The sequence below is a fragment of the Oryza brachyantha genome, chromosome 2 (genome assembly GCF_000231095.2).
Source record: "Oryza brachyantha chromosome 2, ObraRS2, whole genome shotgun sequence".
Taxonomy (NCBI): Eukaryota; Viridiplantae; Streptophyta; class Magnoliopsida; order Poales; family Poaceae; genus Oryza; species Oryza brachyantha.
In genome coordinates this window covers 18,947,486-18,960,237 of record NC_023164.2, presented here as the reverse complement: position 1 = coordinate 18,960,237, position 12,752 = coordinate 18,947,486, and the positions used below count along the sequence as shown (strand labels likewise).

The 12,752-nt window shown below is 43.9% G+C and overlaps 4 protein-coding genes and 1 non-coding gene across 5 annotated transcripts; all 5 read left to right on the top strand.

The window, feature by feature from the left end:
• Window positions 1–398: 398 nt before the first annotated feature.
• Window positions 399–1,707, top strand: LOC102703006 (GEM-like protein 4). The gene is made up of 3 exons (XM_006647511.2): window positions 399–666; window positions 768–836; window positions 946–1,707. The coding sequence occupies exons 1-3, from the start codon at window positions 498–500 to the stop codon at window positions 1,395–1,397; spliced, it is 690 nt and encodes a 229-aa protein (XP_006647574.1). The 5' UTR covers window positions 399–497; the 3' UTR covers window positions 1,398–1,707.
• A 2,330-nt stretch (window positions 1,708–4,037) lies between these two features.
• On the top strand, window positions 4,038–4,676 carry LOC102719933 (trypsin inhibitor BvTI-like). Its single transcript, XM_006648805.1, has 2 exons — window positions 4,038–4,277; window positions 4,431–4,676. The coding sequence occupies exons 1-2, from the start codon at window positions 4,038–4,040 to the stop codon at window positions 4,674–4,676; spliced, it is 486 nt and encodes a 161-aa protein (XP_006648868.1).
• A 1,546-nt stretch (window positions 4,677–6,222) lies between these two features.
• Window positions 6,223–8,899, top strand: LOC102719652 (F-box/LRR-repeat protein 2). The gene is made up of 2 exons (XM_040520866.1): window positions 6,223–6,648; window positions 7,693–8,899. The coding sequence occupies exons 1-2, from the start codon at window positions 6,297–6,299 to the stop codon at window positions 8,595–8,597; spliced, it is 1,257 nt and encodes a 418-aa protein (XP_040376800.1). The 5' UTR covers window positions 6,223–6,296; the 3' UTR covers window positions 8,598–8,899.
• A 318-nt stretch (window positions 8,900–9,217) lies between these two features.
• On the top strand, window positions 9,218–12,091 carry LOC102702724 (DEAD-box ATP-dependent RNA helicase 47A). Its single transcript, XM_006647510.3, has 2 exons — window positions 9,218–9,363; window positions 9,871–12,091. The coding sequence occupies exon 2, from the start codon at window positions 9,945–9,947 to the stop codon at window positions 11,679–11,681; it is 1,737 nt and encodes a 578-aa protein (XP_006647573.1). The 5' UTR covers window positions 9,218–9,363; window positions 9,871–9,944; the 3' UTR covers window positions 11,682–12,091.
• TRNAT-UGU lies at window positions 12,016–12,087 on the top strand. Its single transcript has one exon. It is a non-coding gene; the product is annotated as a tRNA-Thr (tRNA).
• Window positions 12,092–12,752: the final 661 nt, after the last annotated feature.

Sequence of the window (12,752 nt, the reverse complement as noted above, 5' to 3'; positions counted from 1 at the left end):
TCTTCGAAAGTGGCAACCCATCCACCACCTGGCCCCCGCACGCATCAGCCCGTAGACATTCAATCAACCGGCAGTCCGGTGCCCCCTCCCGGCCGCCGAAAGGGAGAAGAATATCCCGCGGTTCGGTTCGGTTCAGTTCGCCGGTTTGGCCGCCGCTCCATCGGTCGCGCGCACGATCGCAAGCGGATGACACAGCCCCACGCACGTAAAGCGAGCAAGCTTGCCTCTCGGAGCCCTTTTGGCGAACGTGGACCGCTTGCTTTTCCGGGCGCCGATGAGCAGGTGCTGACTCCGCGCGGGACGAATCCGCTGCCCTTTTCGCTAAAGATTTCGTCACCTCGCGGCCTATAAAAACCGGCCCGCATCTCCGCTACCTTCCCTCCCCTTACGCTCTCTCTCGATTGAGTCGCGCTCTTTCTCTCTCTCGAGCCCGGCCCGCGTTAGAGCTTACAGGCTAAGGAAGCGTGCCGGAGAGAGAGAGGGAGAGAGCCACCACCATGACGAAGTCCAGCGGCGCCCATGTGGTCGGAGTGCCCGTCACCTCCAAGGCGTACGCCATCGAGGAGGCGACGACGAGGGACGGCGCCAAGAAGGTCGACGGCGCCGATCGCCTCGCCGTCTCGTTGACGCACCCGAGCCCTTATACGTCGTTCGGCTACAAACACGGTACGTTTTGCCTGCTTTGATCTCCCAAGATCATTGCGTTTACGGCCACGACGACTGCACGTACCTGATGCTCATTAAGGTTTGAAACTCGTGTTCCGCAGGCAGTAAGCTCCAGGTGATCCACTGGGTGAACAAGCTGGGCAGACGGGCTCAGAGCTTCAGGGATCATGGTGAGTTACCATGCATGCATCGTGAAAGTTTTCGGCTTTGAGCAATTGAACCAAAACAGTGCGTGAGTACGTGCTAACCGATGCTCTGTTTCGCCATGCGTGTGTGCAGTGACCTTGGGGCCGAAGCTGTCAGAGACGGTGAGAGGGAAGCTGAGCCTGGGCGCCAGGATCCTGCAGGCCGGCGGCGTGGAGCGCGTGTTCCGGCAGGCCTTCTCGGCAGAGAAGGGCGAGCGGCTGGTGAAGGCCCTCCAGTGCTACCTCTACACCACCGGCGGCCCCATCGCCGGGATGCTCTTCGTCTCCAACCGGAAGATCGCCTTCCGCAGCGACCGGTCACTCGCCGTCACCTCCCCGGCCGGAGACGTCGTCGCCCGGGTGCCATACAAGGTGGTGGTCCCCCTGAGGAGGATCAAGAGGGTGCGGCCGAGCGAGAACGCCGACAAGCCGGAGCAGAAGTACATACACGTGGCTACCGTAGACGGTTTCGAGTTTTGGTTCATGGGGTTCGTGAGCTACCAGAGATGCTGCAAGTACATGCAGCAGGTGATCTCAGAACTGTAATGCATACATAGCACGGTGCACCCACGAGGGCGAGGCCAGCCGGCGGCCGGCCGCCAGCCGCCTCTACCTTGTGGCACTATGACAGAAGCGAAGTGTATGGGCTACTACACGGCAACCTCTTGTTGGAACGTACGTACGTAGACCTGAACTGCTCCACCAATTTTTTATGAGAGCGCGTTCCTTCCTCTTGTGATTTGGCAGATGCATGTGTGAGTTCTTGCAATTGTACAAGCTCTACGCGCGTACTGTTTGTAGGATTGATGATGAACCAAGGAACTTGGTTTTGCTGAATGAAAATATCTTAATTCTTCTCTCGACGGCGAGCGTATATTAACAACGAAACATATTGCATCTTCCGCCATGAAAATTAACTATTCTAATACAAGATACTAACAGTGGATAAATTAGCTATCCGCGCGGTTGACATCATAGTGCAAGGTGCACATTTTGTGACTGACTCGTGTGTACTAATGAATAACTCTTTTACAGTGCTTCATCTTACCTATCAAGCGATTAGAGCAACACTGCTTAACATATATACTCCATACTATCTTTGGCCTGTACAAAGGCGCGCTTATTAGTTGATTCTATCAATCATCACATAAGCAAATTTAGTGACGTGGAGGAAAGAGAGGAAAGGAGAGAAAAAAGTCATTGTCATGCATGACAACGGCTTAAAATTGACTCTTAGGATTTATTAAAGGAAACTTTCTTGTATGAAGATGGATTAAAAAAGCTAGCATAATAAAAAATATTTTATTATATTAATGAAGAAATTATATTTGACTCTACCTTTGTACGTATCGTTATAAAACCGGGTTCTTGTTGCTAACCTGTATCGACATTTAAATCTTGGTGAGTGTAATCATACACCCACCACTCCGCACTATATTACTGATGTTTTCCCTATATGTGTATTATATAAGAATAACTAAAAATCCAAATTTAGATAGGCTTATGTGTATGCAACTTTTATACTTGAGGATATACTTTTATTTGCATTTCGATTTTGATCTTATAGTATATCTATTTGCCATCTGGTCTAACACAATGGCAGTTTGGCACTAGTCTAACGTGATTTTCCAGCCTTTTCATTTTTCTCTAGTGCGTTCCTTAACTCAGAGTTACACCTTTGGCACTACTTAAGCATATTTATATGCGTGTGTTTTGTAAAATCGGTAATCCAGGGTCCCCTGTGTTAACTCCTCTTTGGCTTTAATGAAAAGTAGGGCTTAGGCCTTTTTCTAAAAAGAACTACTTGAGCATATTTTTCTTCTTCGACTTTCAGTCTTTTATTCAGACTATTTTTTAGTTTTTTCTTTTGGTTTATCTTTTTTCAGCTTTGCCATAGCAAGGGGATTGCAGTAGATAGGGTTTGACCCTACCATAGTTCCAATCAAGTTTTGGTATTGTGTTTTCATCTTGCATTACATGGCAGTTACACACCTGGCAAAACCTTTTCATCATTGTACATTGCATACTACTACATTCTATCTGACTTTGTTTACATAAAAAATTGCATAAAGGTAGTGTGCATTACTTTTCGTTATTTTGAATGAAATATTATGTTAACCCTGATATCTTGTGGACAATTGTATGATAGAATTGTTGTCAAAACGAATAGTGGTCTTCTCGAGTGTATACAAAGATAGGATTTTTCAGGATATCTTTTCTTAGAAAACCTTGCTTATTACTCCTTTGGAGATCTATTTATAACCATAGTGTTTGGCTTACACATAATTTTACAACATACTTCCATGACATGGACACGTACATGGGTATATATGTCTTCTTCACTGTCATAGCGCTATTGGGCCATAATGGGCCTTTAGGTGGGCTGCCCTTGGTGGGTCTTGGCCTTTCGATGCTTATCCTCCTTATGCCAAACAATCTCCTTTAGGCTATCGTGGCTTATAGCATTTGCCATATATTTATACTTCTGCGTCATCTCAGTATTCGCCACACATCGTGACCCTCACCATCATTCACGCTTTCTTGGTTTTGCACCTTTAGAATTTTCTTGGCTCAACTCCAACAGATGGACGGTGGTCCACCTCCAACAATGTTGATGGTTGACCCTAGGGTGAAACCCTTGGCTAGTTTAACGACATTTACAATTGTTTGTTGTTTCTTTGGTGAATGTGTTATGTCATAGACTATTGTGGATGAAAATCCATAATGACACATTCGTTTGATTCGAACAACAAAAATGAACAAAAGTTACTTCCTTCTTGATGGTATTGTTCTAGAGTGTGCTTGATAATCATGCTGCGGTCTAGAATTTGTTGTCCCAAGGTGGCAGGGTTTGTCATGCCATCTTTTTTTTTCTTTGGCTGTACTTAATGAAATTACCGCAATGGTTTCATATTAGCTTGTTCTTAAGTTTTTTTTATTTATTATGTGCCAAAAAGTTTTTTCATTTGTTGCATGTCAAAAAATATTACTCATTTATTATGGCCAAAAGGATTTTCATTTATGTGCCACAGATAGATATGCCTTTTAAATGTTCCTGCATGCAAGAGTAAGGTTGCATTGCATTTATGTGGATAGTAAATAAATGTTGGAAACTATTTGTATCACTGTCTATATAAAGCTAAGCCCTTGAGGCCTTTGCACTACTCATACCAAAAACATTTAGCCATGAAGTATCTCCTCCTCCTCCTGCCGCTCATCGCCATCTTCGCCCCTTGCATTGTTTGCAATGCAATAGAACTAGTGTATGACTCGGTAGGCAAGGAGCTAAGCAATGAAAATGAATATTACATCTTTCCAGTAGGACATAAGTTTGGTGGGGGTGCCCTCACCATAATGTATGCTGAAAATACACGATGTGAACATTTTGTGTCTCATAAGAATGAGGAGGCTCTACAGGGCACAAAAGTGAGATTCACAATATTGCAGAATTCAAGCGTTGGTGCTGTGGCTCCCTTGTCAACCGATGTTGAGATCGATTTTGTGGGCATCATGTGGTCATGCATGCGCCCCTCGACTTGGTACATCTCTAGTTTTCAACCGGTGTTACCACTGTCATAGTTGTCGTCAACATCTAAGCTGCAGTATGTCGTGGCCAACGCAGATATAGATCCTAACTACCCAGCATCAGCTAAGGTGTTCCGCATTGAGAGGTATAGTGATGACATCAAAATGGGGTACAAGATACTGTCATGCAGTACCCTAGGGGAGCATTGCAAAAACCTAGGATTTCATGGCATGAAGGATAGGATGTTACTAGTTGAAACAGATGAGCCATTAGCAGTGCACTTCAACAAGGTCAAATGATTTGTGAAAGTATTTATGCTTATGTTATATGTACCGTGTACTTGTAGCTTCTATAATGTGCGACATATACTTTAATATAAAGAATTAATCTTAAGTTGTATCTTTTCATGTGCCAAATGTTGAAGCTGGTTGACTTCCGAGTTCTAATAGCACGTAAAGAATTTTCTCAATGTATAATATCAAAAAATATATTTAGATTTGATAATGTCAGTTACAAATCATGAAAATATACTACTATTTTTTATTATGAAAGAGAGGATTGTTACTGGGTTATTTGGTTGCCTACACAAGGCATGGCTCACATTGTGTGCATGACCTGCCACACACCGTGTGTAGGTGAGTGCTTGCGTGGTTGGCTACATGCCTATTCGAGACAAGCTCCGCTAGTGTAAAAATCACCCCACAGTCAAGCCCGCAAGGAACGCGTAGGTCGAGCTTTGCATGGTAGCCAGGCTAGCATCGTGCAGGCATGGGTGTAGAGGTGGTTTTGCGGGTGCATCGGTGGCGGATGCAAGCAATGCATGTCCCCTCACCCCCTTTTTCATTCCCTAGGCAAAAGGAGGAATTAGTCCATTTCATCACTCCTACCTCTGCTCCTTTCTTGCTGATGCTCGAGCTATCTCATACCAAATCCAGGGGCGCTAGCCCTAGATTCACAATCTTGAGCTTGCCTTCTCCTTCTACTGTGTTGTTGTTGCCGCCGCCGCTTGGCTTGTGGCCATCATCATTTACGAGGCGATACGACAAAAGCTCTTATCTTTTCCTTTTTATTTTTCACTGATTTGTTGTTAAAAATTATCATGTTCTATGTATAAAGTAGAGTAATTGATGCTAGAGTAATTTTGCTCATTGACTTCTTTACCATTGGTTTTGACTGTGTATGTGATAAAAAGATACATCAATTTAATTCAATCATATGTTCACTAATGTCATTTTATATATGTAATTTTGTCATAAGAATTTTCCTTTATAAATTGGTTATCTCAACCAAAAAAATAAGTAACCATACATATGGTATATGTGATCAACCCAAAAAAAAATCTCCTCTTAATCATATTTCTCATAAAAGCAACCAAACACAATTTCATCCTACTCGGGCTAAACCGATACGTGCAACCAAATAGTTGCACTCATACCCGTAAGCGGTCCAAACTTAGCCTAAACAAGAGAGATTAGCCTATGCAGAAAGATGCATGAACCCACGCTAAATCGGAATAACAATCAAAATCGGTTAAAACAGCAGCAAGTATATCCACTACCATTTCCATGTTACTTCAGTTGGTTACTCCATCCCTCAAAAAAAAATGTGATCCCTCATGTGACCACGGATTTAGATTAAAGATTATTTAAATCGTTGTTGCCAGGATAATTGATTTTCTTTTAGGATAATTATAAATTTATCGTTGGTTTAAACGTTATTGCAAAACTACCATTAAAAAGTTAAAAAATACTACTAAAAGTCTAAAACTATTATTAGAATGGAATCCTTATAATTTAGAAAAAACCAATGATAAATTTACCAAAACCTACACAGTAATAAGCTGGGGACGAGAGGAGAGAAGGGAAGGGGCAGACGAGGCAGCCGCATAAGCTGTCCAGTCTCCACTCCTAGCTCATCCCATGTCGGCGGCGTCGTCGAGCGGCTCCGGCGGCGCCCTCATCAACGATGTACTCACCGATGACATGCTCCGTGCGGTGCTCGCGCGTCTGGGGCCCGAGGCGGAGCGCGACGCGTTCGGGCTCGTGTGCCGCCGCTGGCTACGGATCCAGAGCTCCGATCGGCGGCGCCTGCGCGCGCGTGCCGGCCCGGCCATGTTACGCCGCCTCGCCGCGCGTTTCTCGGGGATCCGCGAGCTGGATCTCTCGCAGTCGCCGTCCCGCTCGTTCTACCCTGGCGTCGTCGACAACGACCTTGACGTCGTCGCCGGGGGCTTCCGCAATCTGCGTGTCCTCGCCCTGCAGAATTGCAAAGGTGCGACTTTCTCCTCTGGAGCCGGCTGTATGCGCGGATCTTTCTTTCTCAATTAGCAATTGGGAATTCGGATTAGAAAAGGCTACCGAATGGGATTTTATTGCTTCCTGATTTTCTGTAAAGATGGCAGAAAGGTGATTTTTTTTTGTTCATTTTTATTCGCTCTGCTAAGCTTGAATTGAGATCGACATGTTCTGTCTTCTCAACCTGACTGCATTTGTTCCTGGATTTCATTCTCTTCTCTTATCCCCCTGTGCTGATGTCTTGCTTGTTGCCGTATCATTTCAATTTTGTGAATTCAGAAACTGTTTGCATGCGTAGGAACAGACACACAAAAAAAGTATTTACTACATATTTATAAACCTCTAAATATTAACTGATGATCCTTGCTTTTGTTGGACGAAGAATGGACATTGTGAAGAGGAACGCCACTTTAACTATTTTACAGCCGGAGTTTATGTTCAATATTTTGTTAGTCTTGTCGGTTCAATTCTTGATAAATAACCTGAACTTCTGATAAAGGTTAAGCAGCATTGATGATTATCTCTGTTTTCTCTAGTTTTCATCCTATTTGAATAATTTGACTAGGGAAAGCTGAGTGCTAGATAATTCCCCACTGGATGTGATTTTGTATAACAATATTGTGCATTTAAGAATCTGGCCTTTTTCATGTTCTCTCAGAGACTGTGATGTAGTTAATATATGATATTTTTCTGTGCCATACATTGATACTAGAAGCGAAACCAACATATTTTCAGTGTCTCTTTTTGGCTTTAGGCATATAATTTAGAGAATGGATTGAAGCCTTTGGTTTTTATGTTTTCTTGAACCTAGAAGAATGGTCAAAATTGCGATTAATTCATAGTTAAGGTTTGAGATTTTGGCATTGCATTTGATGAACTACACATTCATTGGTTGTAGTTATAATGGCGACTTCGTTGTGTTCTATTAAAAACAAGCAAACTCTGCTTGGGTCTGAAACTACTTTTGTTTTCCATACGATGATAAACCCATTGATGTTTGCATTGCTCTTGCATTTCATAGGTATAACTGATGTTGGAATGGTGAAAATAGGAGAAAGACTGTCCTCTCTACAATCCTTAGATGTTTCCCACTGCAGAAAGCTTACTGATAAAGGTTTAAAGGCAGTTGCACTGGGGTGCGAAAACTTGAGGAAGCTGGTCATCGCTGGTTGCCGATTAATAACTGATAATTTGTTGACTGCTCTATCAAAAAGTTGCTTACACTTGGAAGATCTTGGGGCTGCAGGATGTAACAACATAACAGATGCAGGGATCTCAGGTCTAGCTGATGGTTGTCGCAAGATGAGGTCACTAGACATAAGCAAATGTAACAAAGTTGGAGATGCTGGAGTCTGTAGATTCGCGGAGGCTTCTTCGTCGTCATTGGTATCATTAAAATTGTTGGATTGCAACAAAGTGACCGATAAGTCCATCCATGCACTAGCTAACTTCTGCCATAACCTAGAGACTCTCGTCATTGGTGGATGTCATGATATTACTGATGAATCCATAAAAGCATTGTCTCTTGCCTGCTGTAGCAGCCTAAAGTGCTTAAGAATGGATTGGTGCTTGAAGATAACAGACTCCTCGCTGAGAAGTCTATTCTCTAACTGCAAACTTCTCGTCGCTATTGATGTGGGATGCTGCGACCAAATTACAGATGCAGCATTTCAGGATATGAATACAAATGGATTTCAATCTGAACTGAGACTTCTAAAGGTCAGTAGCTGTATTGGGCTCACAGTTGCAGGAGTCAGCAATGTGATTGAATCATGCAAGGCCCTTGAGCACCTAGATGTTCGGTCATGTCCTCAGGTCACAAGGCAGATCTGCGAGCAAGCTGGGTTGCAATTTCCTGGTAGCTGTAAGGTTAACTTTGAAGGCAGCCTATCTGAGTCTGATCCATCTGTTGATATATTCTTTTAAGATCAATAGCATCTCATAATCCTTTATTTAGATTAAGCCAAAGAACTTCATCATGTACAAAATGCACTTAATATTGTGGTTGCTTTTGTGGGCGTGTTGCATTCTCAGATTTGAGGTAGAATTGGATGATGCCATGGACTAGAAAAAGGGTGCAGTTGTGCACTGCTCAATGCTCATGTGATGTACCATGTCCAAGGTACTAGCACACTAGCACTAGCACTAGTGTGTGTAAATATATGTGCGTTGTACATGCACGTTCTAAGGGGATGCCCATTCGTTATTCAACAGTTTGTTGCATTCGAGTAGACCATTGCAAAATACTGAGTCTTCGTTTCCTCGCGAGGCTGACGACGCCATCGACGCGCTTCGTCGACCAGCGGCTGGCGCCGGCGCCGGCGCCGGCGCGGGTGAACTCCGGCGCTCGTCCACCGCATCCCCGGTTGCCGCCGCCGCCGTGGTAACCCCGTATGCTGCCGCCTGCCGGCCACAGTTATTGGGCCGGGCCGGCAGCTGGGCCGTCTCCATTCCTTGCAGTTTCAGCCTTTCAGGGCGCCACGCTCCGATAACAAGCCCACGCTGGTGAGAATGACATGTGGGGACCATAACGATAACCGGATAGACGAGGAAAGACGAACACCAGCCAGCCGCCGCGGCTTCAGGCTAAGCCCTAAACCTTACCGGCACGCGTCCCCTCCCTCTCCGGCGCGGCGTATCCGTCCGCCCCGCGCGCAGGTGCAGGTGCAGCTAGCCGCCCGGGTTTCCGGAGGTGAGGCAACCCTCTCTCTCTTTCTACTCCTCCTCCTCGGTTCCGTCCTCGATCCTTTCCAGTTGGTCTAGAGCGGAGATCCATCCGGACTTGGATTGATTTCTTTTTGTTGGTGATGCGTGGACCTCTTTTGGGTCCATTTCTCCGTTATCTGGGAATGCTTTTTTGTCCTGGGAGGGATGGGGATACCCCAATCCATGATGTCCATCCAGGTCTGGCCTCTATGGATTTGTGGGTTGATGCATGAAAATTTTAGTTATCACCCGTGATTTGAACTGATGTGTAGTTTTTTGAAGCCTAGGCCAAGCCAGCAACCACTGAATGTAGAACTCACTTTTGGGTTTATCTGTTACCGCCAGAACGTAGAAAGTGCATTAGAACTAGAAGTCGTGTCAAACACGACTGATGCCACCATTCTCCACAGATTTCTTGTGCTTTTCTTTGTTTTACTGTGCATGTTGGGAATTCTGCAGTTTGCATAATGCAATTGTTTGATTATTTGCACAGCCAAGAGCATCCCCTCGTGAATTTGTGAGATCAGTTGAGAGGAAGAATATTTAGCTGCTGTAAATCTGGTATTGATGAGTAGAGCACAGATGCGGCTTACTGTTGGCCAAGTTCATAGGCATGTACTTGCATTGGCATCTTCTCGGTCATGCTTCGTCCTTGGTGACCACCTCCCATTCAGAATGTTTTCACTACCACGAGCAGTAAGATTTCACCAGACCGCTTGGCGAGGTACTGAGGCTGTGGAACATAAGAGTGGTCCACTAACTCTAGCTAGTCTTGAAGTGCAAAGCAAAGTTGAATATGGTAAGAAAGAAAGAGCAGCAAACACTAGAGGTCCAAAGTCATCATCAAGAGCTTCTTCTCTTCACATGAAACCAAAAGTTTCTTCATTTAATGCCAAACCAGCAAAGAGTGCCTTTCCGAAATCAGCAGTAGTGAAGAAGACTCTGAAGATAGATGAATCTCTTTTTTCTGCAAAATCATTTGAAGAGCTCGGTTTGCCACCTTTGCTTATAGATAGGTTGAACAAGGAAGGTCTGACTGCTCCAACTGAGGTCCAGTCTGCTGCTATTCCTATCATTTCACAAAGGCATGATGCAGTGATCCAATCATATACTGGCGCAGGGAAAACACTTGCTTACCTTCTCCCTATTCTTTCTGAAATAGGACCCTTAAAGAGGCCTACAGAAGAAGATAGTTCCGATAAGAGATCAGGTGTGGATGCAGTTATTGTTGCTCCTTCAAGAGAATTAGGAATGCAGATAGTGCGAGAGGTGGAGAAGATTTTGGGCCCTAATGATAAGAGACTTGTCCAACAACTTGTTGGTGGTGCTAATCGTTCAAGGCAGGAAGAAGCATTGAAGAAGAACAAGCCAATTATTGTTGTTGGAACACCTGGTCGTATTTCTGAAATTTCAGCAGCTGGCAAACTACAAACCCATGGTTGTCGCTTTCTTGTACTGGATGAAGTTGACCAGCTTTTGTCTTTCAATTATCGTGAAGATATGCATAGAATACTTGAACATGTAGGAAGGAAATCGGGTACTTCATCTAGAGATATTCTTGGTCCTCTTGCAAGGCGGTCTGAGCGCCAGACTATCTTGGTTTCTGCAACGATACCATTTTCAGTTATACGAGCAGCCAGGAGTTGGGGTCACGATCCAGTCCTTGTTAGAGCTATGAGTGTTGTTCCACTTGATTCAATTACTGTTCCAAGACCTGTGCTGTCCCAGACAGATGCCAACTCCAGCTCTCCATCAAATTCAGTGAATCAAGCTGCAGTTGACAGCTTACCACCATCTTTGGAACATTACTATTGTACATCCAAGGCTCAACACAAAGTTGACACTTTAAGGAGATGCATCCATGCTCTGGAGGCTCAGACAGTAATTGCATTTATGAACAACACCAAGCCATTGAAGGATGTTGTATTTAAGTTGGAGGCCCGTGGGATGAAAGCTACTGAGCTACATGGAGATCTTGGAAAGCTTGCAAGGTCAACTGTCCTGAAAAGGTTCAAGGATGGTGAATTCAGAGTTCTAGTTACAAACGAGTTGTCTGCCAGAGGACTGGATGTGCCAGAATGTGACCTTGTGATTAATCTGGACCTTCCAACAGACTCTACACACTATGCCCACAGAGCTGGCCGAACTGGCCGTCTAGGGCGGAAAGGAACTGTTGTCACAATATGTGAAGAAACTGAAACATTTGTTGTAAGAAAAATGCGCAAGCAATTAGCTGTACCCATCAAGCCATGCGAATTCACCGAAGGGAAACTCCTTATTCAGAAGGAGGAAGATGTAGAGTAAACTATTGTTCAAATGAGTTTTAATGTCTTGAAGTGTTATTTTCTATAGGCATTTTCATAGATTGTATCTTCTTAAAAGGTTGTCAACAAATGCTTTTAGCATGATCCAAAGATTCAGATAAGTGGGTATATTCATATCTTGGAAACTTTTTACTCAACGGGGAGTTGGCACTCTACCTCTATTGTATATTATATATGCCCTAAAATGTAATGTAAGCATTTATAGGTTGTTTAGCATATATTAAGGTTGAGAAGAAAAAACTATGTTACCTTTTAATAAATAAAGAATGGATGGGATGAGAGGTTATGTTAGGAGCAGAAACTGATCAGAAGCAGCCCCTATAGCTCAGTGGTAGAGCGTCAGTCTTGTAAACTGAAGGTCTGTAGTTCGATCCTGCATGGGGGCATCTTTCACATTTTATATAAGTATTTTTTATAAATTGCTATTGTCACTGTATTTTGCATTTTTACAGATTTTTCTATTCACTGGCATTGACCCTCTCTGTATCCGTCTACTCTCTCTATATGCCCTGGCTTAAGCCCAACTTCGAAAGCTGGAGTACTTGCTAGTGGACAAGGAAACTGGCTTTGCCTCAAAAGAAAAATTATGCTCGTCTTGCCCAAAAGATATTATACATTGCTATTGTCACCCTATTTTACTCTTTTACAGATTTTTTTTCAATGCACTGATATTGATCCTCTATGTATCCGACCACTCTCTTATCTGTCCATGCTTAAGTCCAACTTCAAAAGTGAGCAACCAACTTTCATTTTTCGTTGCTACCAGATGAAGTCAGAGCTACTTTACTGTTTAAGATGCAGCTAAGCTTGACAACATTAACACGTTACAATTTCTTCTAGGGTGTTGGTCCTTTCATAGTCTAGGTCTTGTTGCTTGATGGTTTAGGCTTAGGTCCACCGTGAGATGTTGTTGCTTTGGTTTGGTTTGATTTGGTAAGAATTATTGGCAACGCCGACATGATAGTCGTGGAGTCAAAGATGTGTCACTAGACAAGCTCAACAACGATGACATGATTTTGTAAAATCAGAACCTCAATGTCGCCTTTATGAC

What these genes read in the sequence shown, in the direction of transcription:
- LOC102702724 (XM_006647510.3), top strand. Translation starts at nt 9,945, where the DNA reads ATGAGTAGAGCACAGATGCGGCTTACTGTTGGCCAAGTTCATAGGCAT.
- LOC102719933 (XM_006648805.1), top strand. Translation starts at nt 4,038, where the DNA reads ATGAAGTATCTCCTCCTCCTCCTGCCGCTCATCGCCATCTTCGCCCCT. An exon ending in AGGCTCTACAGGGCACAAAA is followed by an intron (nt 4,278 to 4,430) that starts GTGAGATTCACA and finishes CCACTGTCATAG; the next exon opens with TTGTCGTCAACATCTAAGCT.
- LOC102703006 (XM_006647511.2), top strand. Translation starts at nt 498, where the DNA reads ATGACGAAGTCCAGCGGCGCCCATGTGGTCGGAGTGCCCGTCACCTCC. An exon ending in GTCGTTCGGCTACAAACACG is followed by an intron (nt 667 to 767) that starts GTACGTTTTGCC and finishes CGTGTTCCGCAG; the next exon opens with GCAGTAAGCTCCAGGTGATC. An exon ending in TCAGAGCTTCAGGGATCATG is followed by an intron (nt 837 to 945) that starts GTGAGTTACCAT and finishes GCGTGTGTGCAG; the next exon opens with TGACCTTGGGGCCGAAGCTG.
- LOC102719652 (XM_040520866.1), top strand. Translation starts at nt 6,297, where the DNA reads ATGTCGGCGGCGTCGTCGAGCGGCTCCGGCGGCGCCCTCATCAACGAT. An exon ending in CGCCCTGCAGAATTGCAAAG is followed by an intron (nt 6,649 to 7,692) that starts GTGCGACTTTCT and finishes TGCATTTCATAG; the next exon opens with GTATAACTGATGTTGGAATG.